The 23,820-nt window shown below is 31.2% G+C and overlaps 1 protein-coding gene across 3 annotated transcripts; it reads right to left on the minus strand.

The window, feature by feature from the left end:
* Positions 1 to 2,104: 2,104 nt before the first annotated feature.
* Positions 2,105 to 23,599, minus strand: LOC113505607 (GTP cyclohydrolase 1). 3 transcript variants are annotated; one of them, XM_026888393.1, is made up of 6 exons: positions 23,183 to 23,596; positions 5,458 to 5,565; positions 5,099 to 5,200; positions 4,392 to 4,557; positions 3,696 to 3,812; positions 2,105 to 2,565 (listed from the first exon to the last, which is right to left on the minus strand). In XM_026888393.1, exons 1-6 carry the CDS (start codon positions 23,262 to 23,264, stop codon positions 2,436 to 2,438), a joined length of 705 nt encoding a protein of 234 aa, XP_026744194.1. In that variant the 5' UTR covers positions 23,265 to 23,596; the 3' UTR covers positions 2,105 to 2,435. The 3 variants fall into 3 exon arrangements, with proteins under 3 accessions (XP_026744194.1, XP_026744193.1, XP_026744195.1); XM_026888392.1 differs by lacking the exon at positions 23,183 to 23,596 and adding an exon at positions 7,676 to 8,121; XM_026888394.1 differs by lacking the exon at positions 2,105 to 2,565 and having other exon boundaries at positions 3,692 to 3,812; positions 23,183 to 23,599.
* Positions 23,600 to 23,820: the final 221 nt, after the last annotated feature.

A 23,820-nucleotide genomic window follows, 5' to 3' on the forward strand; every position in this document is an offset into this window, starting at 1 on the left:
GGAATTCTAATTAAGTTTTTAGGGTACTTTCGAAAAGGTGCGAAATGACTCCATTTGCGCTGTAATCTAACAGTTGATTTTACTTAAATGAACTGTATATTATTATACTACTTTATATTGGGCAGAAATTCTCGGTACACTGAGTTTCTTTCCAAAGGCTTGCAAACCTCCCAAGAGATATCTGCGCTTCTGGAGGCAGTTGGAATCTATGGAATCTTCGGTTCCCAAAACCATCCTACGTATATGTTAGCTCAACTTCAATCCACGTCTAGAACTGGGAGCATGCCATCAGTATCAAGTATTGTTAAGTTATATGCTGTGCATATAAGGGTCCATCATTATTTCTCCATACACGTTTTGCTCTGTATAGAAAAGTAGAGAATTAAGAAATTTTGAGTATTCTGGATAAGTCACGTATATTTGTCCCAATAATGATTTTGCATTGATCTAACATCCAATTGTCCAATTTAATGTCATGGTGGCCTTGTTCTATGTATGGTATTTTTGCTTGAGATGCAGATTCGATCCTAAAGCTGAAACTACCCATGAAACTGTTTGAAATTGATATATTCCTTCTCATTTATTTTAAGATGGCATCCATAAAAGTTGACAGAAAAGGTGAGGAATTCTGGATTCCAATTGTTGGAACCTTAATTGCTCACTGAAAGTTGGAAGTGATCAAGACCATGATTCGTCATCATGATATTCGTCCACTTCTGGACATAGGTTCCCGAAATGCACGCATAACCAGATATGGTTACCAATCCGAAAACCTTCCCTATAAGGGATGATTTCGCCCAATATTGGGACATATAGGCTGTAATTAATTGAAAAGTTATAAATCTACGTTTCTATTCAAACGTACACGAACCCGCATGTAATTCCAATTAATTTCGTAATCAGCTGACAGTTAGACGAATTATGTGAGTAAGTAATGTATTACGTATTGATTGAGTTACCGTAGCGTATCGTAGTAGCTTTCTGGAAAATGTAACGTACTTAAATCCACTCGATACTCTGTCCGTTGTAAGACGAAACATTTGACAGGTAATCCTGCTTATATTATAAAAGCGAAAGTCTGTATGTATGGATGACATGTTTGTTCCTTTTTCGTGCAAAAACTACTAGACGGATTTAGACGAAAATTGGTGAACAGATAGTTTATAACCAGGATTTAGATTGGGTTTTATCGCGGTTTTTTGTTACCGCGGGATCATATTCGAATTATTGTAATCACTTCAAGAGTATACATCAATGTTCTTGGTTTGTCAGAGTAATATCACCACTACTTGGTTTTTAATAAGAATGGAATAAATTCGTTTTCTAGCATAATTTGTATTTGCAAAGGCGTTGTCAAATTAAATATGGTTCATTTTCGTAGTAGTCTTTTTGCGTAGATTTGTTCTGGGTTTGGTTCAGATTCATGATTTTCCTATGCGTCTTTTAACATTCGCAGTCAAAATGAAAAAATAATGTTTGGATTTGATCTGTGTGGGTAAGTAAAGAGTAGGTGTGCAATAAAAAGCGTAATTAACTTAAAATAAAAAACATTTATTTATAAAATCATGATATAGTTAAAACATATCAAAAATTCGTACATTTTACATTTAAGGCAACGATTTCGGCTGTTGGCATCTTTTTTATATTAAAACTCTAATAAAAATAAAATAAAATATACAAAAATGTCAAACATCAGCCATTTTGTGCTTGAGATTTTTGTAAAAATAAAAACTAATTGGTCCAAAAAATCTCGATACAATTTCATAAAATATTTTTTATAATTATTATTTTTGTACTAAAATCTCTTAATAAAATATAATTTATTTTTTGGAAAATGTGATAAGTTGGGCAATATATATATTTATCACATTCCCCATTAGAATGAAATATAAATTAATATAAATATTAATTTATTATTTTTTATTGTCATGCAAAGCAGATATTTTTTGTTTACAGTGAAAATGGTGCTTGATACAAATTATAACAAAGAAAAAAAATGTAACTTAGCACAATAGCAAATAATATAAATACAGAATACTAAGTAAGGCAGTATTTATTTGTCTCTTTGAGAAATTAATACCTATTTCCATATCGATAAATACTGTTTTGCTGAATTGTGTCTATTTTTTCGAGTTTTTGAATGAATAACAAAGAACAAATTGCAACATATTAGTTATTGTTCAGTAGAAATTGTTCTAAGTATAATAAATCACCAAATATGAGCAATAAAAAGCAATAACTTAGTGCTAACTTAAAAATTAAATAATCCACGCGACGTGAACGCTCGAAACATTATTTTTTCGAAAAACTAAATTGAAAAATAGACCCAGTGATAGATAGAGAAAGGAAAAAGTAGAATATCCGAAAAATAGATAGAAAATTGGGAAAAAATAATATTACGAACGTTTCAAGGGAAAGTCAGTTGTTTTTGTTTCTCACTTGGAGTGTACAAGGTTTAGGAACTCCTCTCTCGTCTTGGGGTCATCGCGGAAGACTCCCAGCATGGTGGAGGTCACCGTCTTGCTGTTAATCTTCTGGACCCCACGCATCACCATGCACATGTGGCTGGAAAGAAGGAAGGTGTTTTCAGTAAGGCAGTACAAGTTATTTTAAGTCCGGGTTATATGATTTTGAAAGTCAAAGTTGATAATTGAACCCTGAGCTAGTTAGGAGACAAAGTATATTAACAGATAGTCTCTTTAAACACTTTGGAGGTAGCCCTACGGGACATAAGATTAGAAAGTAGAAATTTTGTTGTACATACTATAGAACTTTTTCCAAATTAGATGAGGCTCAATTTAATGGAATACCATAATTACATATACCTAACTGTTTTTCTATTCTTTACTTACATCACATAAGGTAACAAACTCTTAGTAGGCAATCATTTATTGATCTTAAAATAACGCCATCTACTGGCTTGACGAGAAACTACTTGGTTAGTTCGAGACAGCGCCATCTAGTACATTCAACTCGAACTAACAAGTACTGTTAAGCTAAACATCTGATCGAATGCAATGCGGAGTCGTTAAGATAATCGCTCAGTGCATTGTATTGTACGTCAAATCAATGGAAAATAAATAATTCGGTTTTGCGATGCCGTCATTTCTTACATTTCTACGTAAGCGATTGTAAAAACAATTTGTTCTGAGTATTACTTAGTGAGGCCAGTGTTCTTGAATTTAACCTTCGTAAAGTGATGATAGTTTTTGCTCTATTTATTTAAGTGTCTGTATCATTTGTGATTTAGATGGACAAATTTCTGATTCTAAATCGGGATAACATAGATTTCGTGGGACATAGACATTTTTGGATTTTAATTCAATAATTTTTAATTGCCTCGTAGGGAAACTTGAATGAAAATCGAAGAACTCCTGATTAGACCATAAAATTGACCATCATAACCCTCACGGGCACAGCTAATAAGTTAAGTTTTCTATTTTTAAAATCCTACGTCGATAAGAGTGGTATAAAATAAGGTCAACCCATTGGCAGGGCTCTACCGTCGTTAGCAAATCGTCATTATTATGTCCAAAAGAACATTTGGCAATACCTTGGACCTGTTTAAAATCCCTGTAGTTCTACAATAAATGCTTTTTGGGACTAGGGAAGCTGTTTATACTTGTAGTCCTCCAATAGATGCTTTTGCTACTAGGGTTGAGATCAGATATCCTGTACAATATAAAGACACTTACACTCCTTCGATGACGACGGCGACTCCAGCAGGACGCACTGCCTGAGTGACGGCGATGGCGATCTGCTTCGTGAGCCGCTCCTGCACCTGCAGGCGGCGGGAGAAGATCTCCACGATCCTGGAATACAAGTATATTGGAGTTGATGGCTTGGAGCTTGAAGATTTCAGAATTGAAATGATTTTGATTTCCCCGAAAAAAGGCAGTTCAATTATAGGTGATGGCTTGGAGATATTGGAACGACAATTTCAAAGTTGAAATAGTTTGAATTTAAGAGGACCTTAAAATGGTGCTTTGGAAGCGTAAAATTTGTGATCTAATGTATCTAGGTTTATGGTTCCAAAATGGTATGCGAATGGAGAAGAAGAGTCAAGTAATAGTTTACTTCTACCCATTTCAAAGCCTGTGTCTGGCTTAAGGCATAAGGTGAGATATCTTTGCGATATCGTTTGATGGGTTCTAAGGTAGGTATAATTTGACTGATTTAAGAAATGGTTAAGATAATAAAGTTTCATTATTTAGCCCTTTTTTTTGTAAGTATTTTTCCCAGTTTTTTTTTTAATTAAAAAAAAACTACGAAAGATATATCGAAGATAGATCTTGATGGCGTGCAATTGGAGAAGCCTATATCCAGCAGTGGAAAAATATGGGCTGATAATGATATTAATGATGATGATGGAGGTAAGAAATTCTTCTTACCTAGCCAGCTTGCTCAATCCCAAGATCTTGCCTTGAGGCAGGTATCCGATGGAGACCTTTCCGTAGAAAGGCACCAAGTGGTGCTCGCACATCGAGAACATTTCAATGTCCTTGACGACGACCATCTCATCCGTGTCTTCATCGAATATGGCGTTGTTTAGGACCTCTGCAAGAAGAATATCATTAGGATCTTACTCAAGAATGGCAGTATCATCTTATCTTAGAGTGTTGTGTGGATCAGAGTCTGTTGATAAGTTACATTTTTCCGAACGCTTACCCTGACGAATTGCTTCAATGTTTTTATTGAAAAAGATGAAAAGGAATTATCATTCTTATACTTTGATTTTTTCCATTCTTATGTGATGTAGCATACGATACGACGAATTGTATAGGTCATAAATGAATCATGACAAAAATGTTGATCATGACCGGCTAATAATGGAGAAATTAAATTGGATAAGCTACTAATTAGGCATAGTTAATATCGGTCTGACGATAATTCAATACAACAGGCATTACTATTATGACGCATTGAAATCAATAGTTTCGTTTCATATTATTCTAATCAGATATAAGATTTTTTTCTCCGTATCTAAGGGGGGTTGTAAGAGAGCGACGTTTTGCTTAAAGCAGCCTTATTGAGTTCATAAGTTTGACATTCTACCTCAATACTCAATACTCCTTAATGTCGCAAAACGTAGACATACCTTCAAGGCTCTGGTCGTAGCCTTTGGTGAAGAACAGCATGGCTTTGGCAGCTCTCTCGGGAGTCTTCAGAAGACCTTCCCTCTCTGGGTCCTCTCCAAGACCTGAAGACGAGAACGTTTCATTTTTAACACTGTCTTTTGTTTTATTGGTATCCATTTTTATTTACGGTTACGGTATTGGTATACATTTTTATGGTATACATATTTTATTTTTTTTGTTAGACAGAATTTTGTTAATGTTAGGTTTCCTAATTTGTGTTTGGTTGATATGCCTTTTCAGTGGCATCGATGGCATATCTCAGAAACAGAAAGCGAGACAGTTCCTTTTGTATCTACATCATTAGGTAAAAGGTATTTACCGGTCAACAGAAGTCTGTATGAGTTGGCCATGTCGGGTAAGAGTGCCTCCCTGGTGGGTGGCCTGTGGTCCAGCTCCAGATCATGGTGGAAGGTGCAGTTCTCGTGACCTGGAATCAAAAGAATATGTTGTTGAAGATTTGTGGTGTTTGGAAAAAATCAAGATCCAAAATCTGTAGGGTTCCTTCCAGGAAAATTCGTTTAAGTTATCAAGATATCTTTACTGAAACTGGGATCACGGGTCCAGCGATCAAAGGTAAGATTGAACGTTTCTTCTATCCTCTTCTAACCTACTGGAGGGCAAATGCTCCTCTCTCTTTCTCTATCCAGGATTACTGTTGAAGGAGTCAAGCTCATCCATCAATACATTTCTTTAAGTCTTTATAATAATTTTCTATTAACTATTAAATTACCATTGTGGTTGCTAAGCAATAGTTATTTGAGACACACTGAAATACAATGACCCATAAATATAACTCATTTGAGATTGTGGTATGTAATTTTATATCTGTCTACATAATATTGTTGGAAGTATAGTAGCATCGCGTTACTTTGTTGCAAAATTGATTGTGCTCATGTAGGGCAAAGTATATAAGTTATATCGGAAAATTTCTGGTTCATTGATCTATTTAAATGCTGATTCAACTCCACGCAACAAACAACTCTGTCTAGAAGAAGGAATATGTCTTCCGGACACGTGAGTTTCGCAAGCATTTAAGTCACATGCACAAAGCATTACAGTCAGGACAAGCATTTGTGGATCACACATACGGTTGTCCTAAGCGGGGATTGGGATTGGAATCCGTCAAGTCAACTGTCAGTTCTATGCTGGTTTTGTCTCTTTCTTTAGTCAGATCTACAATCGGCAACGTCTTTAAAATGCTTAAATTTTTGGAGATGACAGGAAAAGCGTGATTTATTGAAATATCATTTTCATAGATATTTGCGTTAGTAATTGAAGTTTTTTTTTTTCCTGGCTCTTTAATTGAAGTTAACGATTGTTGAAAGATAGGTTTCGTAACTATGTTTACAGTCACCGCTTGTCAGAGGTGCCTTAGAATTATTAAAACAGAATACCTTAAAAAAAATAACCAAGGTCCAAGTTCCTATGTTATTTTTTTCTAAGCAGCGCCAAACGCCTAAAATCTTACGCAATGCATAAGTTTTGTTGCAACAATGTTTGTCGACTAATTTCAAGTTTTTTATTTATTTATTAGATGTTGCAATATATCCGTAAAGTTGCGTGTTTATAAAGTTCAAATAATTATTGTAATTACGCATTGAAGCCTGTATCACGTTTTAGATTTTTGTGTTAGACAGAGATGCAGATATATGGAATGATAGCGTTTGTCTTATCATTTTGGTATTACGAATAAGCGTTTAGGCGAAAAAATAAGATAACAGATGTTTCATGTTTCATTACTCAGGTAATAATGTGACAATTACGATGAAGAATAGACAAAAAGCAATGGTTATCAAGAGTAATTTGTGACCAATTTAAATGTGTTTTTTTTTATTTAAATTATAGTTATTTAAACTTTGTAAATAAAGAGTTATCTACATATACCAATTTTCATTTATCAATAAAACTATTCCTAGTTCATTGTTTCAGCAAAATCTAAAAATCTAGATTTTTTATCACGCTATCAAGACAGGCGATCTCAGTTAATTGGTCCAAGACCTTCAGGCCTAACATATGTGCGTTAACTATAACAATAAACAATCCGACCGTGTGTACGAATCCGTATCACAAAGGAATTATTATTTTGAAAGTATCGAGAAATCCTTGAGACTTTGAAGGTTTAAGAAACAATATTTACATACATAATGTACATATAAGTCATGATATTTGAAGTAGATGTCTTGTTATCGTTCTTGTAAAATTTTATGAAAAACGATCGAGTGGTTTTTGAGTTAACTGCGGATATATGTACTTACAGATGAACAGACAATAAAAAATAGTTTCTTTCAGGATTTAATTATACGCTTTATATTGCAATGTATGTGGTTTTAAAGTACGGTATTTGAGAGTAAAAAGCATAGAATTGAAAAACGATAAAATGTTTTCGGAGCATACTTTTGTTGATAATGTTACAGTAGTTTATATTACGATTTATACAACAATAAACTGTTATGTTATAAAAATAAAGAAGATATTAAAAATTATATAGCTACGAAATTTCGAATAAAATACATCGCTGGACTTAAAAATATACAAACCAGGTGTTGTCGAAGTTCTGGGAGTCATTGGAGTACCAGGGACTTCCAACTCGCTCTCCGCATCAGTCAAATGGAAACTCTTTAAGTTCTCAGGTGCCTTTTTGTATTTACTGACAAAGGATCCCTTGACCTGCCCTTCACAATTTTCTTTTTCTTCCGAAATTGAATTGCGAACTGAACGGGAGCTGACGCGACGGATTAAAGACGAAGGTGGTACGACAGGGTCCGAATCCTTTCCGTTAACGGCGGCCATTTTGTTTTCTACAAATGTCGTTTGTTTTTAAATAAATTCGAATTTGTCGAATTTTTGTTTTTGAAATACGTCCGTGTTGCGTGGATTGTGGAGAGCGACTGATTTGTAAGACCTCTTAGGTTATCACATAATTTTAATACCACAATATTGATTGATAACCCCACGCTTGAGTTATGAAATACAATCGTATCTTTTCTTTATTGATTTTAATTGCTTTTTTGAAGTAATTGCTTAATTAGTTTCCGGATTTGAATTAATTATAATTAATGTTACATTTTTTGGTTTTTTGTGATTACATTTTTGCGCAGTTCGTTTCCAGTATTGTTTGATAGTGCTATCATTATCTAGCTGTTTAACCGATGTTAAAAAGTATTAGGTTCCGACTTATTTTGATGAATTTTATATTTAAAGTCTATCCTAGTTATGGGGTCTTACTCCATTCCGGAGTAATTATTCATGTAACTTTAAAAGAAAAATCTAATCTCCTTTCAATATCAATCTATGGCGGAAATAATACTTATTACATTAATAAGAACTTATGCAATCGAATAAGGCCTATTTGGTCAAAGCGAGAATATCGCCCTGTTGCAATACATTGCGGGGCAGCGCAGCTTTGACACCAAAACTGTTATAACATAACCAGCAATGTATAACAAACCGTACGACATTCCTCTCTTTTCTGTACAAGTATTTAGTAAAGGAACTATAAAATTTGATACAGTTTAATAAAACTGGTAGCTGTTAATATTTTGAATTTTAACCTTGTTCAGATTATCGGTTCGTTTGCCTACAAATGAAAGTTGAGGTCAATTGCGAGGCCTCAGTAGAATAAACCACACATTACTTGTCGAAATCATATTCGAAGTGAACCTTATCCCGTTATCATAAGGTTGGGTTTAAAACTAGTGATGTGCGGTAAGGTGTACGGTTTTTAGTTTCCGGTTTTTTGTAATTACGGTAATTGATCTAGTTTATTTTGTTTGTTGTGAACTTGATTAGTGACCTTTATTTTTTTTATATTTTTGATCTTTGTTATTGATCTATTAAAATTACTTTGATCTAAATAACTTACAAATGTTGCGTAAAACTAATAAAAAATCAAGAGTTTTCAATTTTTGACTGGGAATTGAAGTATTTTTTTTAAGTCTTTGAAATTTAATCTTGCTATGAAGTTAGAAAAAGAGAAATAATCGAGTCTGTCTCACTATCTCAAAGTTCCTTACAAAGCTAAAGAAATAGACCTAATACTAATTGATCTTAAAGGGGTCTTTGTAAACCGAACCCCAATATATAAATAACATTAAAAAAGAGAAATCTCGAACAAAAAAGAACGAAAGTGGTTGTCAAAGTGATTAACCTAAAAATGTATGTAAAACGACATTAAAATAATTAAAATTCTTATCACGTATCAAATACCTGCGCGTGAGTTGAAAAGATCGCGATATGATCTAGAAACTTAAATGACGAACAGATGTTTAATTTGTAAACAAGTTAAGAAATTTTTTAACCGACATTGTAGGGAGGAGGTTGTTTTTGAATGTGCTTTTTGTATGGGTAATCATTTACGAAGAACTATTAAATTACAGAAAAACATTAATAGTCGTTTCAATGCCGAGTCATATAAAGTATTTAATCATTATTACGCAATGTTACTAAAGATGATAAATCAATTTAGATAAATAAAAAGCTACTGAGTTTTGAGTCTAAAAAAGTATTTTATTAATAGTCTGTAGTTAAGGCAGCCCTGTAATTTTTCATAGCATGATACCAGACAATAAAATTACAAAGATTTAAATCAAAATAAAATTATGCTAATTATAAACTTAAAACCTGCATAAGTATATTCATTGGTATTTTCTCACATAAATTAATTAATATTAATTTATTTCAGGATATGTTATAGGATGTGTGGTGTAGTTCCTTTGCCTACACATTGACATGTCGTGAATTCCCGCGTAAATTTATGTCAAACGTGACAGATATTATTTTTTTCGAATCGTAATAGGATTTGGATAAACCATACGGAATTAGCTTTAATCATAAGTTGTTTTTATAGGTTATAAATAATAAATAATGAGCTTTTTATTAGATAATAACATTTTTAATCTACCTTAATCGATTTGTGGTATATAAACTTTTCTATTGTCTACAGCTTGGTGAATTGTGGAAATGTCAAAACATGGTAGAGAAATAACCTGACCTAGGAATAGAACTGTAGACTTTACGGACACACGATACCTAGATATCTAGACTAACTAACCAGTTTTTGGGATCTAGTTTCGTAGCTATTATATTGCCGTATATGCATTACAAGTTAACCTCATTTTATAACTAAAAATATGGCTAGACTAGATTAAATTTCAGACATAAAAATTACAAGAAGTATTACATTTTGTCATATAGGCAAGGAGACTTGAAATACATTGAATAAGTTAAAAAAAATAGGCCAAGAGACATAACCTAAAATTTTATCGATTTTGACAAACACCTTTCACTGAAGTACGTGTACGTACGGTTAGCAGAATAATAATAATTAAATAGTTATAGTTCTAACACTGGTACCTAATGTCCTTGTCTCAAAAGTGAACGCGTGTCCTTTGCGGGCACTTGGTAGAGTCAGCAAAAAAGGCAATAATTAATTTTAGCTTAGTTCTTATTTGGTTTTTACATGAAATTATTATGACCGATTAATTTGGGGATTTTATTTTAAGTTATGAAGGTATAATGTAATAATTGTGTCATCGTATTTTATTGCCGTAGCTGATTTTATTATGGCCTTTATTTAATTCTGTAATAAGATAATAAACGAAATAGTGTAGAAAATAAATAATCATTTTCGTTAAGCAGAATATATTTTTTTTATGACTTTTAAATGAAAAAGCTTTATTAATTCGCGATTCCCGAAAATACGATCCAAATTATATAACCAAGAACATTAACCGAAATAGTATATCTTAGAGGATCTAATTGGTTTTAATATAGCAATAAGATCAAAGAAAAAAAAAGAGTTGATTCTTTCCTGTACCAATTATAACTTCAATATTTCTAACGAATGTATAAAAACGTGGGTTTAGATTTCTTTGTATCCGCCCACGTTTCTGAACCCCTGGAGGCTTTAGCATTTGTTTCAATAACCTTTTAGTTGAAAAATAATACGCTAATTAATGAAACTGAATATTTGCGTAGGTATCGAATATTTTGAATAAATACTTTGACCTCATTTTGTAATTTCAGAGTTTTAATTGTACCTAATATTTTTTTCTTTATTGGATGTTGTAAGGGGAATTTTGAATGGCCAGCAAAGGGCCGCGATAGGAAAATTTTGTGTTGAAATATTTTGAGGTTTCGTCGTTCAAATGTTGGGGTCTTTGGTTATGAGTTTCGAAATCTTGTGGCCGGGAAACCCTAGAGTTTTGAAAAGAAAACTTAAGGGGAATGAAAACAATTTTTTTAACTGTGTTCCTGTTTCACTGGACCATAACTTAAACGTTATTCGTTTAGTGATTTGCTATAAGAATAATCGAATTCGTAATATTAGATTTAAGTTTAAAATGTATGAATTCTAAATGCATTTACGAAAAGGTTTTCTTTAAATTAAATATTATGCTTTGTTGAATACAAGGATGATTTTAAGCAACATATAATTTCAGCAGAAGATTTTTAAAACGATAAGAGCACAAAATATTTATTTGTTTTTGTGAATGAAATCGCAAACAATAAGAAATTAAATTGTTTGTTATAATGACGGTATAATTAACTGTGATTATAATCAAGGTTTTATGTGATTTAGGTATGGAAATAAGATTAGTTTACTGTTTATTTTTTTCGGATTTGTTAGGCATTGTAGCAAGTTGCTAGTATTTTGAATAAAATTATTTTTTATAAGCATTTAAATAAGGATTATTCATGATTTACTATATAGGGTCGGACAAAAATTGAGTTTAGATATTAAACAAGATTGCTTTAAAAATAATACAATATTAAATTTACGTATATTTGCTGACTCTACCAAATAACTTAAACTGGGATTTTCGTTAATAGTAACTGGACACATATAATTAACTTGATAAATAAATGGTTACGCGAATACAAGTAAATAATTTTAATGTCGTTTTAAAGCTATTCAATATGATTTGCCTTAATAGATAAATGTCTTATTAGATACTTTGAAATTTTGATAGGACAATGCTTTAGTAAATACATTTTGATGAAGATTAACTTTAATTATTATTTAAATAATTATGTTTTGTTTATTAAAGGAAACCTACAAATATTTCGTAATAATGTACCGGCCGATTTGTACAAAAAAAAAACACTTTGGAGGTAATTGGTTCTCGCACCCATTTAAATAATTTACTTAGCTGAGTTGGTACATTCTAAGAAAACACCTTAATTCTCGTAAAAAAATACGAAAGCAAAAATCTGAGACTTTCTCAAAACGATCTGATTACTGAAGTACTTACGCAAGTAACTAACATAATACAAGCCTAGGTCAACGTTTGACCTAGACACAATACCGGAAACGGAACTGCATAAAAAGTAAATCACATTGATAACTCGTGATCAATCGCTTAACGAAGGCAATCACCTTTTTATTAAAACGGCATAATGTCAACAATACTTACTGCGTCAAGAAAGCAAAAAAAGAAAACAAAACTGTCACAATAAACACAGCGGACGTATTTCAAAAATGGAATCGATCAAATTCTGTCATTTTACTCACGGTTCGCGGGTTTTTTTATAAACAGAACACAGAAAATTAAATAAAATTTATGTGGACGAGGTGTCTTGTCCGTCTGTAATGGCTGACTGAACCGAATGTATCGCGGCACATTCAACAGATGATATTTGTACCTCACCTGCGCTAACTACGCATGCGTCAAAAGTTGAGAATCGATAAATTGTTGTGAATGACTATGTATCGATATCATATGGTTTTAATCGATTACTTTATTGTTCCTAATGGGTCTTTTAATTTGGGCACTTGTTTGATTTCAAACTGTTTCGCAATTGGGTTTTGTTTGGCTTTTTAGGAAATTAAAAGTTTTGGTCGATGGATCACGTTACAAAATGTGGAAATAGATGACTTTTTTGAAAACATTAATTCTTGATGTTTTCCTTGAGTAAAAATATGGTTTTTTTTTCAGCACTAGAGTCTCTTGAACCTTAATTTATGTATTTTAAGAATTGTTTTAATAACTGGGTCAAGTGCGAGTTGGACTCGGGACTAAGAGAGTTCCGTAAAAATAGCCAAAAAAAGAAGGATTCCCATTAAATTAGGAATTATTGATTTATGCAAAAAATACCTCTTCAATATTTAAAATGTCTTATAATTCATCTTAAAATGCCGTTGCAGAAACCATCTAGGTACTTACTTTACAACAAATGATTACTTCTTAAATTGAAAATCTATGCTTTTTCATATTTAAAATGGTGCAGGTTAAAAATACCAAAAACATATAGAATGCTCTTGATTTAATTGGCGAGTAAATTTCCTTAACAACACGAAAGTTCCGTTGTATCTCAAAACTGGTTCAGATTAGTTATCTTGGTGCATAAATTAATGAACACATTTGCATAAATTCATCAATACAGGTAGCCAGATATTTAGATTAACTTACTGTTTTGCATTGGACTTTTAATCTTTGAAAGTGATTTGTGGATAGTCGGTAAAACCGAATAGTAGAGTCAATTTATTTTTTAAATAAATGATTCAAAGAAGTGTCGGCAAATAAACAATAGGTCAGTTAATTGAGACAAGTTAATTATTTAATAATAATCAATCAATATTTTTTACGAACTTTACCAACATTTAGATTTTTTATATATTTTTTTAATATTTATTACGTTAACATTACGCAATATTAAATAAAGCAAATAAAAAAAAACTTATGCAATATTGTCTTTCAAGCAGCATTAGTTAACGATCGTAATTGATATTTTAATTATCAATTAGTAATTGGTTGCTATGTGAGATTGTGTTAATTGGTCGAAAAGATTTTTTATTTGTTGGATAATGAGGGTTATTTTATCATTTTAGTGCAAATAATATGGTTTAAAAGGTCTCTAGGTTTAGAATGGGATATATCCTCAAATTAATAATGCATCTGGTCGTTATTTTGTTTACAAAAATTTAAAATACAACAGTTTTATTGCAGTTTTTAGGGTACCGTAACCAAGGCTTAAAATCGAAACCCTGTTACTAAGGCTTATAGTCTGTCCGTCCGTCGGTCACCAGGCGAACGTTACAGCTAAGCAATTGAAAGTTTCACAGATTGTATTTCTATATGCGCTATAATAACAAAAAAATACTAAATCAAGAATAAGCAACTATTTGTATAGTTATATATTTTATGGGTCAACTTCTTCGCAAAGTTGTATTTTATTAACTCTCTTTACATGGTATCCTTAGTATTGCGATCCTTCTTACAATTGAAGTTTTTTTTTAATTGAGCTCTTCCACAGCCTTGACAAGAAAGAATCCTTTTTTTTATCGATCACGGCTCTATTTATCATCTTTTTTTAGTCCGAAAGGAGGAAAACCATCGTCTAGAATCATTCTTAAACCATTTTAATAGACCGGTACGTACAAAAAGTATGTATATCCTAGAAACAAATTTAGTTTTTATAGATCGTTATGAAATATAGTGATTATTGTGCCTTTTTTGTTTGAACCGTATCTATGCGACCTTTGTGCCTCTAATTACTTGATTCTGCGAGAAAAACTTTCCGTGATTTCGCAATCGTTTATTAAACTTCGTATTAATCGTTAACGAATCTTGGGCTATGATACAGAGCCGATTTTTTTTGTAGAAGAATGGATGTATTTTTTTTAATAAATACTTTTAAGGAGCCTTAATAATAACTTATTAGGAAATACCTAATAAGTTATTATTAAGCATCCTTAAAAGTAATAAGTAATAAATAATAATAATAATAATTAAGTAATAAATAGCCTTGCTACTTTCAATATTGAGACAATAAAAAAACTTATCGGATTCATAAGACAGATCTCTGAATATTTGACCGAAGTAAGTAAATATTTAAGATGTCAAGATTTTCCAAATACCCTTTTCCAATATAATTCTCAATCGACTCATAGAAAAACATAGCCCTCTGACGCAGTCGGGTAAAAACAATCAACACTCATTCATTAACACCAGTGACATGAAAAAAAAAACTAGATTCTTATGTCAATAATGACAGCTGCCAAAATGCGTCACCTAAACGTCATCGTGACATGGCGTTTGGTAACGGTTTTATATTTCTAGATTTGAATTCTGAGTATGAGAAAACGACAAATACTACCACAATTTAAAGATATACTTTTATCGTTGTGGAAAAGAGACGACAATATATGCGATGTAGTGCTCCGTCACGCTTCCACAATCGTAAATAATTTTACTTTTGAGACATGGTGGTAGGACATCTGTGAATTTAGTTTTGTAAACACAGCGGCCATTTTTATTTGTGTACAGTTTATATACTTAGATACGTAATTATATATGTTACTTCCTTAGTAAATTCTTTGAAGTATTTAAACAAAATTAGGATGTGGTTCAACGTGTATTTTTCCTTGTATGGAAATAGTTAGCTGTCGGTATTATTGATCGTTTGCAAAGCGTTTAGTGGCATTTATTATGTACTTATTGTTATTATCCATGTAATTAATTCTACAGTAAGTGTAAATGTCATTTTGTTTCGCAAATCTATTTTTATTTTCAAGCCTTAAAGAGGTGAAAATTGGTTCATTTAATAATTTAATAATTTCCTTTGAACTCCTGAATTATAAAATTTTCCATAGATGTGACACGAGGAACACGAGCAAAATGCTATAATTTCCTCTTTGGTCCAGTAAAGGAAAAAGGAGAAGCATTTGTAAGGTTTTATCCATTGAGTCCAAAACTTCACCGTTCTTCCCAGAGAGGAGAAACTTTAATAAATAAAAAGAGTCTTAAATACACTTCAGTAGACACAGATTTTGTACCCTAACTCATGAGTTTTAAGGTTCACTTTTGTAAGTGCAGTTTTGACGTGAAACCCATGGTACAGGTGACTTCATTTACTTTCCAAGCTACGGGGATTCCTACCTAATATTTGCCATAAGTTTTCCCTATAGGTGATGTGTGTGTTATGTTGTATTTTGCCTCAGGTTATTTTGAATCGTATGATACATGGATATATTATGCATAAATTTTTTTGAATGCTGGTATATGAGTAATTTTGTATGTCTAAGGAAGAATGATGTTTGTCCCTATATTTTTCTCTTCTTGTTGCCTTCCTTAAAACATGCTGGAGGACTCTTGGAGTTCAGATTTCTGACAGTCTAAAATCGAGAACCTGCAGTGAGCCAGCGAGTTGATCAATACTCAAAGCTTCCCTACAAGGGCTGAAGTCTTGTCCTTGTCTCTAGTGTTTAAGTTTTGGACAATACCAAATACATAAATAAAAAACAGGAACCATGAATTTTGATTCTAGTTCTATTTGACCTCTTTAATAGCAGAACTAGGTCAAATACTTATACATACATACATATAGAAATGTACAATGTATGTATATAGGTCAGTAACGTATACCCTTTGACGTAGCTTTGCTCAAAGGCTTGAATTAAGTTTTCCTCTATGTAATTCTATACGAAAAGGGATTAGTGTAGGGTGACCAGTATATTTGGAAAGATTAAGGACAAAAGAAATACTATGATGTATAAAGATATCATTTGATTTCGATAAATCGTGTGTCCTGTAGAAATTTTATTTTTTAAAAGCCGTTTATGTATTTTTTTCTTAGGATATGTATTTTTAATACCTTAATATTTAAAAATCTAATGTTAGGTTTGACCTACGATTTGAACTTCAAAGACACGTAATAAAGTGTTGTAATATTTATCATTTGTCACCTTGCTATTGTAGGCATTGGATTGCTAAAGTTTTTATACGAGGGACCTTGGCAAAGACATTGTGTTAAAAGCGACTGTTCGGTTAGGCTGCGGGCAAAATGGAACGAAATGAAATATTTTGCTTTCAGTACAAATTATAAAAATGTCAAAAAATAGTATAGATTGTCAATAAATAGCATGACAAACGAGGGGGTGAGGGTTATTACAATATATGATGTTTTCTTGTGTTTACATTTTATTTTGTACAAATAAGAAATGCGCTTATTCCACCAACATACCGAACAGATAAAATCTAAAAACAATAACAGTGAAATTACAGCGAAACAATTACTTTTTCGCTATAAACACTGTCGAATCTAGTGTCAGTAAAATCATCGTTTTAGGAGTAGGTACACGAAAAAAGATGAATAATGTATCTTATTCTATTGAAATAAGGCCTTCCAATGTCAAAGTAATTAAATATGGCGTTGTAAGTTCGTGACATCAATTAGTACTGCAAGTAGGACGCGATGAAAGACATTAGATTCTAGTTAAGAGAAACTCTCTCCGTGATAATTGAGTACAGGTGCAGAAAATACATTTTATTGGTAATTTTATAACTTTAGTGTTTCTTTTAAGGGTGATTTTGTAGTGAGGAAAACGCAGTTATTCTGTGTAGTTTTTATCAAGTAAATATGTTTTTGAATAACTGTGTATAAAAGATATTATATCTGTGATAAGAAAATACACAGTAAGATGTAATTATAAAAGGTTACCTGAAGAAGATATGAGGCGAGTCGGGTAATTTTTAATTTCATACTTGTGTTTTAGTGTACATGAAAAATATTGATGATTAAAATTTAGTACTTAATAAAATTACTTGAAAATATTGATAAATCTTATTTTCGAACAGCGGAGGTTCCTGATAAGACGGTATTTTTATTTATAAATACTTTTGCAGTGTAGTCAAATCTTAACATCAAGTTTTATAACTCGTTTTGGTCTGAAATTCGTGACGTGCTTTGCGGTGTGTTGACCTCAAAATAGGTTACTTAGAGACCTTTCTCTGTTAATATAATACCTGTAAACCTTGAAAAGATAGGCAGAGTTGTAAACTTGATTATGCTTAATATGGTAAGCAATTATCGAATTATTTCCTGTAAAATTTACGAGAGAAACTATTTTTGCTGGTTAATTCTATTCTAGGTGATAATAGCTGTATCTATGTTTGTTTTTAATTTAAGCACATAAAAGTGAAAGTAAAAGTAAAAGTGAAATAGAAAAAAAGGCTAGAATAAAAAAATGTTATCTCATAATACAAAATTTATCTTCTAAAATCTATTACCGCAGCGAAACATTTTTTTTTGTAAATTTAATCCCTCGAAAGAGTTTTAAATGGTCACCCTTGCCTCGTGCAGGCAAGCATAAGTGGCTACTGTGGACGGACCTACAGCTACGGCTTTCAAGAGATAAATGCCGACTTAAGTACTTTTTATGTATATTTGCAGTTATAAATCTATCTATAAACTATAATATGATGATATAAAGAATCTTCTGGGCATATGTATTTTCATAATCAGTAATGTGAAATAATAGGGATGATGACAATTTTTTTTGCAGTGTCCGTCTTCTAGTTTTTTGTATAATAATGGATATGTATTTTTTAATTTGTCCCGCAATCATAAATTGACCAAATTACAGTGAATGAAACTTACGCGTGACGACACGATTGAGTATAAATTTTACTCTATCGTTACGTCACAAGCCCCCTGTCCTAAACTTTAAAGCAGTTAATCTTTGTCAATTCTAGTTTTTCTGAAAAAGGAAAAAATACGTGTCTCATATTTTTCAATTATCTAACTGAGGGACTAATGAGATTTTTTCTTTTTATACCCAGTCATCATCCCTATTACGAGATCTTTTCCGAAATTTCAGCAAATTAGCGACTCTGGTAATTGTTGCTCATTCATAGTTTTAATAAAGTTGTAATCGTAATTCAAGCTTCTGACAAATAACCAATAGGTGTTATATTTCTATCAAAAGTAACTTTAACCGTTTGGTTAACCGAAAACCACAGGTTTATTGTTCTCTTGACCTATTTTAACTTGTGAATATATAACTTAATATGTGTTCTATGTATTTAAGAAATGGAAAATCATAAAACATATTAGTGTTCCGTTGCTTTATTTATTGTTGGTATGTGCAGTGAGTGGTGATAGGGATTCGTCACCTTAATTCGTTTATAACCTAATAATAATTTGAAACCATTTAAACCATTTAGAATTACATCTAAGGAACATTTCGTGTATCGCGTATTAAGCATGTGTATATGAGATATATTTATTCTTTTTTTATATCATTAAACTACTTATTAACTATTTGACCTTAACTTTATTATAGTTTTTATTGATCCTTCGTAATTTAATATAACAGGCATACTTTATTATTAAAACAAAAACTATAAAATATTATTCATACATTTATTAGATATGTACACGGTATCCATACTATTGTATAGTATAGGATATTTTTTTTAATAATATGTATTTTTATTTAATACGTTAGCGTCACCTTTGACGTATAATTAGATTTCCTTGTATTTCACGGGTTAATTTTAATCTTTGGCATCTTTACTCCCGAAATAAAAGACCGATTTTGATGTGGCTTTCACAGCAAGAAACTTTATGAAATCGATTTTTTCTTAATTAATGCTTTGAACTATTACTAAATGGATTTCTTAGTATCAATTTAACTTAGTGCGAAAAAAAACAACTGTTAACTGTTAAATAAGTTAGTTAAACATAACTTGTGGTCACAGTACTTAGTTAACTATTTAATTGCTCAGATTAATCATCGTACGGCCTTCACTAAGTAGACCGTGTCTTACTAACTAGCCGGAACATTGTCTGTTCACGGATATATCTAGATTTAGTTAAAATTTAACTAAGTTTGTTAACTTATGAAGATTCTTGTCGGTTTTTCGGAAGTTTAACGGAGGAAGAACAAGATCTCCTTTTTAAATCTTAGAAACAGAAATATAACTAATTAATTTATGTTATACTAGCCGTTACCCGCGACTTCGTCCGCGTGGTTTAGAAACAATACATTTTCACGTAATAAATCGTAACCTATGTGTTAATCCAGGGTGTCAGGTAATTCCATACCAAATTTCATTAAAATCGGTTCAGCAATTTTGACGTGAAGAAGTAACACACATACACACTCACAAACTTTCGCTTTTATAATATTAGTGGGATGTTAAGTAGGTATAGTATGTTAAGTAAATGTAAATAATTTTAAATCTTTAGTATTCTAAGAAAAAAGAAACACATTTCTTACATTATTATCAGGAGGTTATCAGTAGTATATTATCAAAAGTTTTGTTTCATAACTTTTCCTGTTAGCCTGTTTAATTCAGTTTCTTAACTAACTTACTAATATGAATGTTTATTTATGTAATAGTTGAAAAAATAAACAAAATGACAAATCAAACTAAAATAGTACAAATAAGACTAGCTAGTAATAAAAAAAAATAGAAAAAAAAACAACCAAACATTGATAACCCTAACTACTTACAGTTGATAAACTTTTAAAATAAAAAAAATATCAATTATAATAATGCCTACTTAATTGTATAAAATAGTAATAATTTGTATGTATTATGAAATATAAGAATTGTGGTCGTACGACACGTATTGCGTGATTTTTTTTTTATCTATATCAATTTTTTTTCTATTCTCGACCTAGGGTAATGATTTTTAATTAATTGTTTATTTTTCGGTTATGTGACGTCATTTTGAATTGTTTGCGATAGTGTAAGAGATCAAGTTTTACTATTTTGTTGGCTTATAAGAGATTCCTTAGGTTATTTTTCTAGTTAAATGTTAATTTTAGTATTGATTTAGTAATAAAAGATTTAAGATAATAATGATTTAATTGATGATCTCCTTAAAATGTTTACACAATCGTTCGTTTTGACCGACGGAAAAAAAAATCAAGTTTTAAAATTATGTCTCATCAACTATTAAATATTTCTAATTGAAAATTCAAATCCCATTATTTAGATATAATAATAGTATATTTATAATAACTTCTTGACCCCATGCGTTCACGGAAACATCTTACGACGACTTACTGCCTAAAGTTTTATCTAATAATTCGATAGTTTTTGTTTTCATAAGATAACTTATAGAGATATGCCTAGTACAATAAAAAATACATTGGTCCCAATATATTGTATTGCACAACATTTTAAAATAGATAATATGTAAGCTTAATAATTAAATGTTTTTTGTTTTGACTAAGGGAATCAATTAGTTCCCTTTATTTCTTTATAGGTTTTTGATTGGAGTATTTATGTCATTTTGAGTTCGTTCAGGGACCCAATTCTGCTATTTACAACGGCCGATGAATTAATGAAATTTGGCTTAAAATTACAATTTCCATTTTTAATCATTTTTCTACACAATGATTGCAAATTCAGTATGGGATGATGCAGTCAAGGTAAATACAATTAACTTCCATTTATTGTAGGTATTGGTGAAATGTTTAAGATGATAGGAATAATTACAAATTTAATCCAATTGCCATTCATTCATCGGCCATTGTAAAATAGCAGAATCGGGGCCCTGTCTAATATTAAAAAAAAACATAGTTTGCGCGTTAACTTTTACGTTTCTTTCACATTTGATAACGATAAATAATATCGTTCTTTTTTACATTAGGCCTAAGACCTAATGAATGTTTTACTGTGGTATAGTTGTAAATCAGAGCTAAAATGTATGGAAAAGCTCCAAAAAATGAGAACTAGGGCGGTATCGAAATAACTATGATTCTATTAAAAAAACGAAATTCTACAAGAATGACTTTGACAGGTGTCAATAAATATATTCTAATTAATAAGTGGACAAGGCGTTATGTATACAGCCTATTGGATTTAAAATTCAAATTAAGGTATTCTCGATCAAAGGCACGATAATTATTATTATGGTTAAATGTAATTAAAAGCTACTTTGTATATTAACATCTGTTAGGAATGTGTATCTGATTATTTAGGTATAAATATTTTTTTTATGCGTAGATGTCGAAAGAAATTGCGAGATTATCCTTCTTTGTCATGAGATCTAGTTTTCTAAGAATTAATTTATTATTTTTTAATTTTGTTGAAGTCAATAGTCAAAAAACACATTTTTGTTATTTAATGACTGAATATCGATTGTTGTTACTGTTTTATGTTGATACTGCATGCATTAAGTCATCATCTCAGCCTATAGCTGTGAATGCATTTAATACAATTTATGAATGAAAAAAATCACATAGTGTCGTATGGTTTTCCCGCCAACATCATATTGTAACGTAGTAAAGTCACGCACGTGTGATCGACGACATTTTGTCCACGCATGCGCAGTGAGTTGCGCGCGATCTGTGGGGCCTATTGCAACATTGATAGAAATTGCTTATCAAATAATAATAAAACTAATAGGGTAATTAAAATTTTCGATGCGGAAATATATAATTGATAGATACAACAAAGAAATGAAGAATTGTCTATGGAGTTATTGGTGTACTTTTTTAATTATTTTGTAAATTTTCTTTGAAAAAAATACTTGATGGAAAAAATAAAACTTTGAGAATACAGCTGTTTTAAATGTTAAAAAATATTAAGTAATTGAAACACGGTATTTACTAACTCTAAATTGCTTAGAGTTAACATTTATGTTGCTTATAGCCATAAAAATATGATTGCGCAATCAAGGCTTTTTTATATTTCTAGTAGGTATATGTAAAACCTGTGCTATACTAAAAAATAGTTAGAATTATATTTGAAGCAAATATTTTACTGAATTGTTATTTTATTCGTTGTCTTTCGCTCCAATATTTTTATATGTTTTGATTTAATATCTTTTTTAATTTATTATTCAATAAGTAATTGGTAAAATAAATTAACTTTATGTATTGAGTAATATTAAGTTGCAATTAATTAGTTTCTAAACAAAGCTCTACTACTTAATTATAAATATAAAAACTATTGTAATATGAATTGACTTCTTTGTAAAACCCGTATTTTAGCATATATTAAGGGAATACATTCTTATAGAATTAAATACAACAACGGAATTATTTTTTCAGTGTTACTTGTAATTTAATTATATAAAGAAAAGTAAAGTATTGTACCTCGTCAAATTTTCATGTAAAAATTATCGATTAATGTCTATAATAAGCTACCTCATGGCACCTTTTAAGTCTAACCCATCGCATAATAACTTTATAAACACGCCATTGTCATTATATCATTGCAATGTCAGATCTAACAATTCAAGTACAAATTCTTGGATACGAAAGTAAATAGGTAAGATAATATAAAAAATGTTTCACTCACCATTGCCGTTTTCGGTCTTCTTCTTGGCCACAATAACTCCGTTCTTCTCCAAAGTAGATGCAACACCATTAAGCTCCCTCATTTTCACGAATTAAGATTTAAATTAATTAAAAAAAGGATTGACTCTTTCGCGCGTTTTCAAACGTCACTTTGACACTTCGGTTTGGCGCCAACTGGTGCAACGGCAACGATTATACAGCCAAGGTAATCGCGATCGACAAAAAAAGGAGAATGGTTTATAATTGTTTTATGCCAGCTAAAAGGACTAGGTTGTGATTTTAAAAACAACTAGAGGTGTGGATTCGTGCACGACGCATGCAGGAATGATCGGTATGACTCTAAAGTTTCTTATATTTATACAAAAAAAACGTTTTGTGCTTCAGTTGATGTTAACATTGTGTAAGAATATTGCTATTAACTCGGCGGTTTTGTTGATACATTTTTTGTTTGTTACACAATATTTTTTTTTTATTGCGACATGTTTATCTTTGGATAATTAATAGAGAAGCGCTAGATGTTATAATGTTGTAAGTAATTTATTTTTTTATCTTGGCCTTTGTTACTGGATGCGAGATAAAGTCAGAATTGTGCCGATGTGTGACTCCTAAACGTGACTTGACACGTTGGGGTCCCAAGTA

Source organism: Trichoplusia ni, chromosome 26, assembly GCF_003590095.1.
Source record: "Trichoplusia ni isolate ovarian cell line Hi5 chromosome 26, tn1, whole genome shotgun sequence".
Classification (NCBI taxonomy): Eukaryota; Metazoa; Arthropoda; class Insecta; order Lepidoptera; family Noctuidae; genus Trichoplusia; species Trichoplusia ni.

What these genes read in the sequence shown, in the direction of transcription:
- LOC113505607 (XM_026888392.1), bottom strand. Translation starts at nt 7,928, where the DNA reads ATGGCCGCCGTTAACGGAAAGGATTCGGACCCTGTCGTACCACCTTCG. An exon ending in ATACAGACTTCTGTTGACCG is followed by an intron (nt 5,201 to 5,457) that starts GTAAATACCTTT and finishes TCTCGTCTTCAG; the next exon opens with GTCTTGGAGAGGACCCAGAG. An exon ending in GGATTGAGCAAGCTGGCTAG is followed by an intron (nt 3,813 to 4,391) that starts GTAAGAAGAATT and finishes CTTGTATTCCAG; the next exon opens with GATCGTGGAGATCTTCTCCC.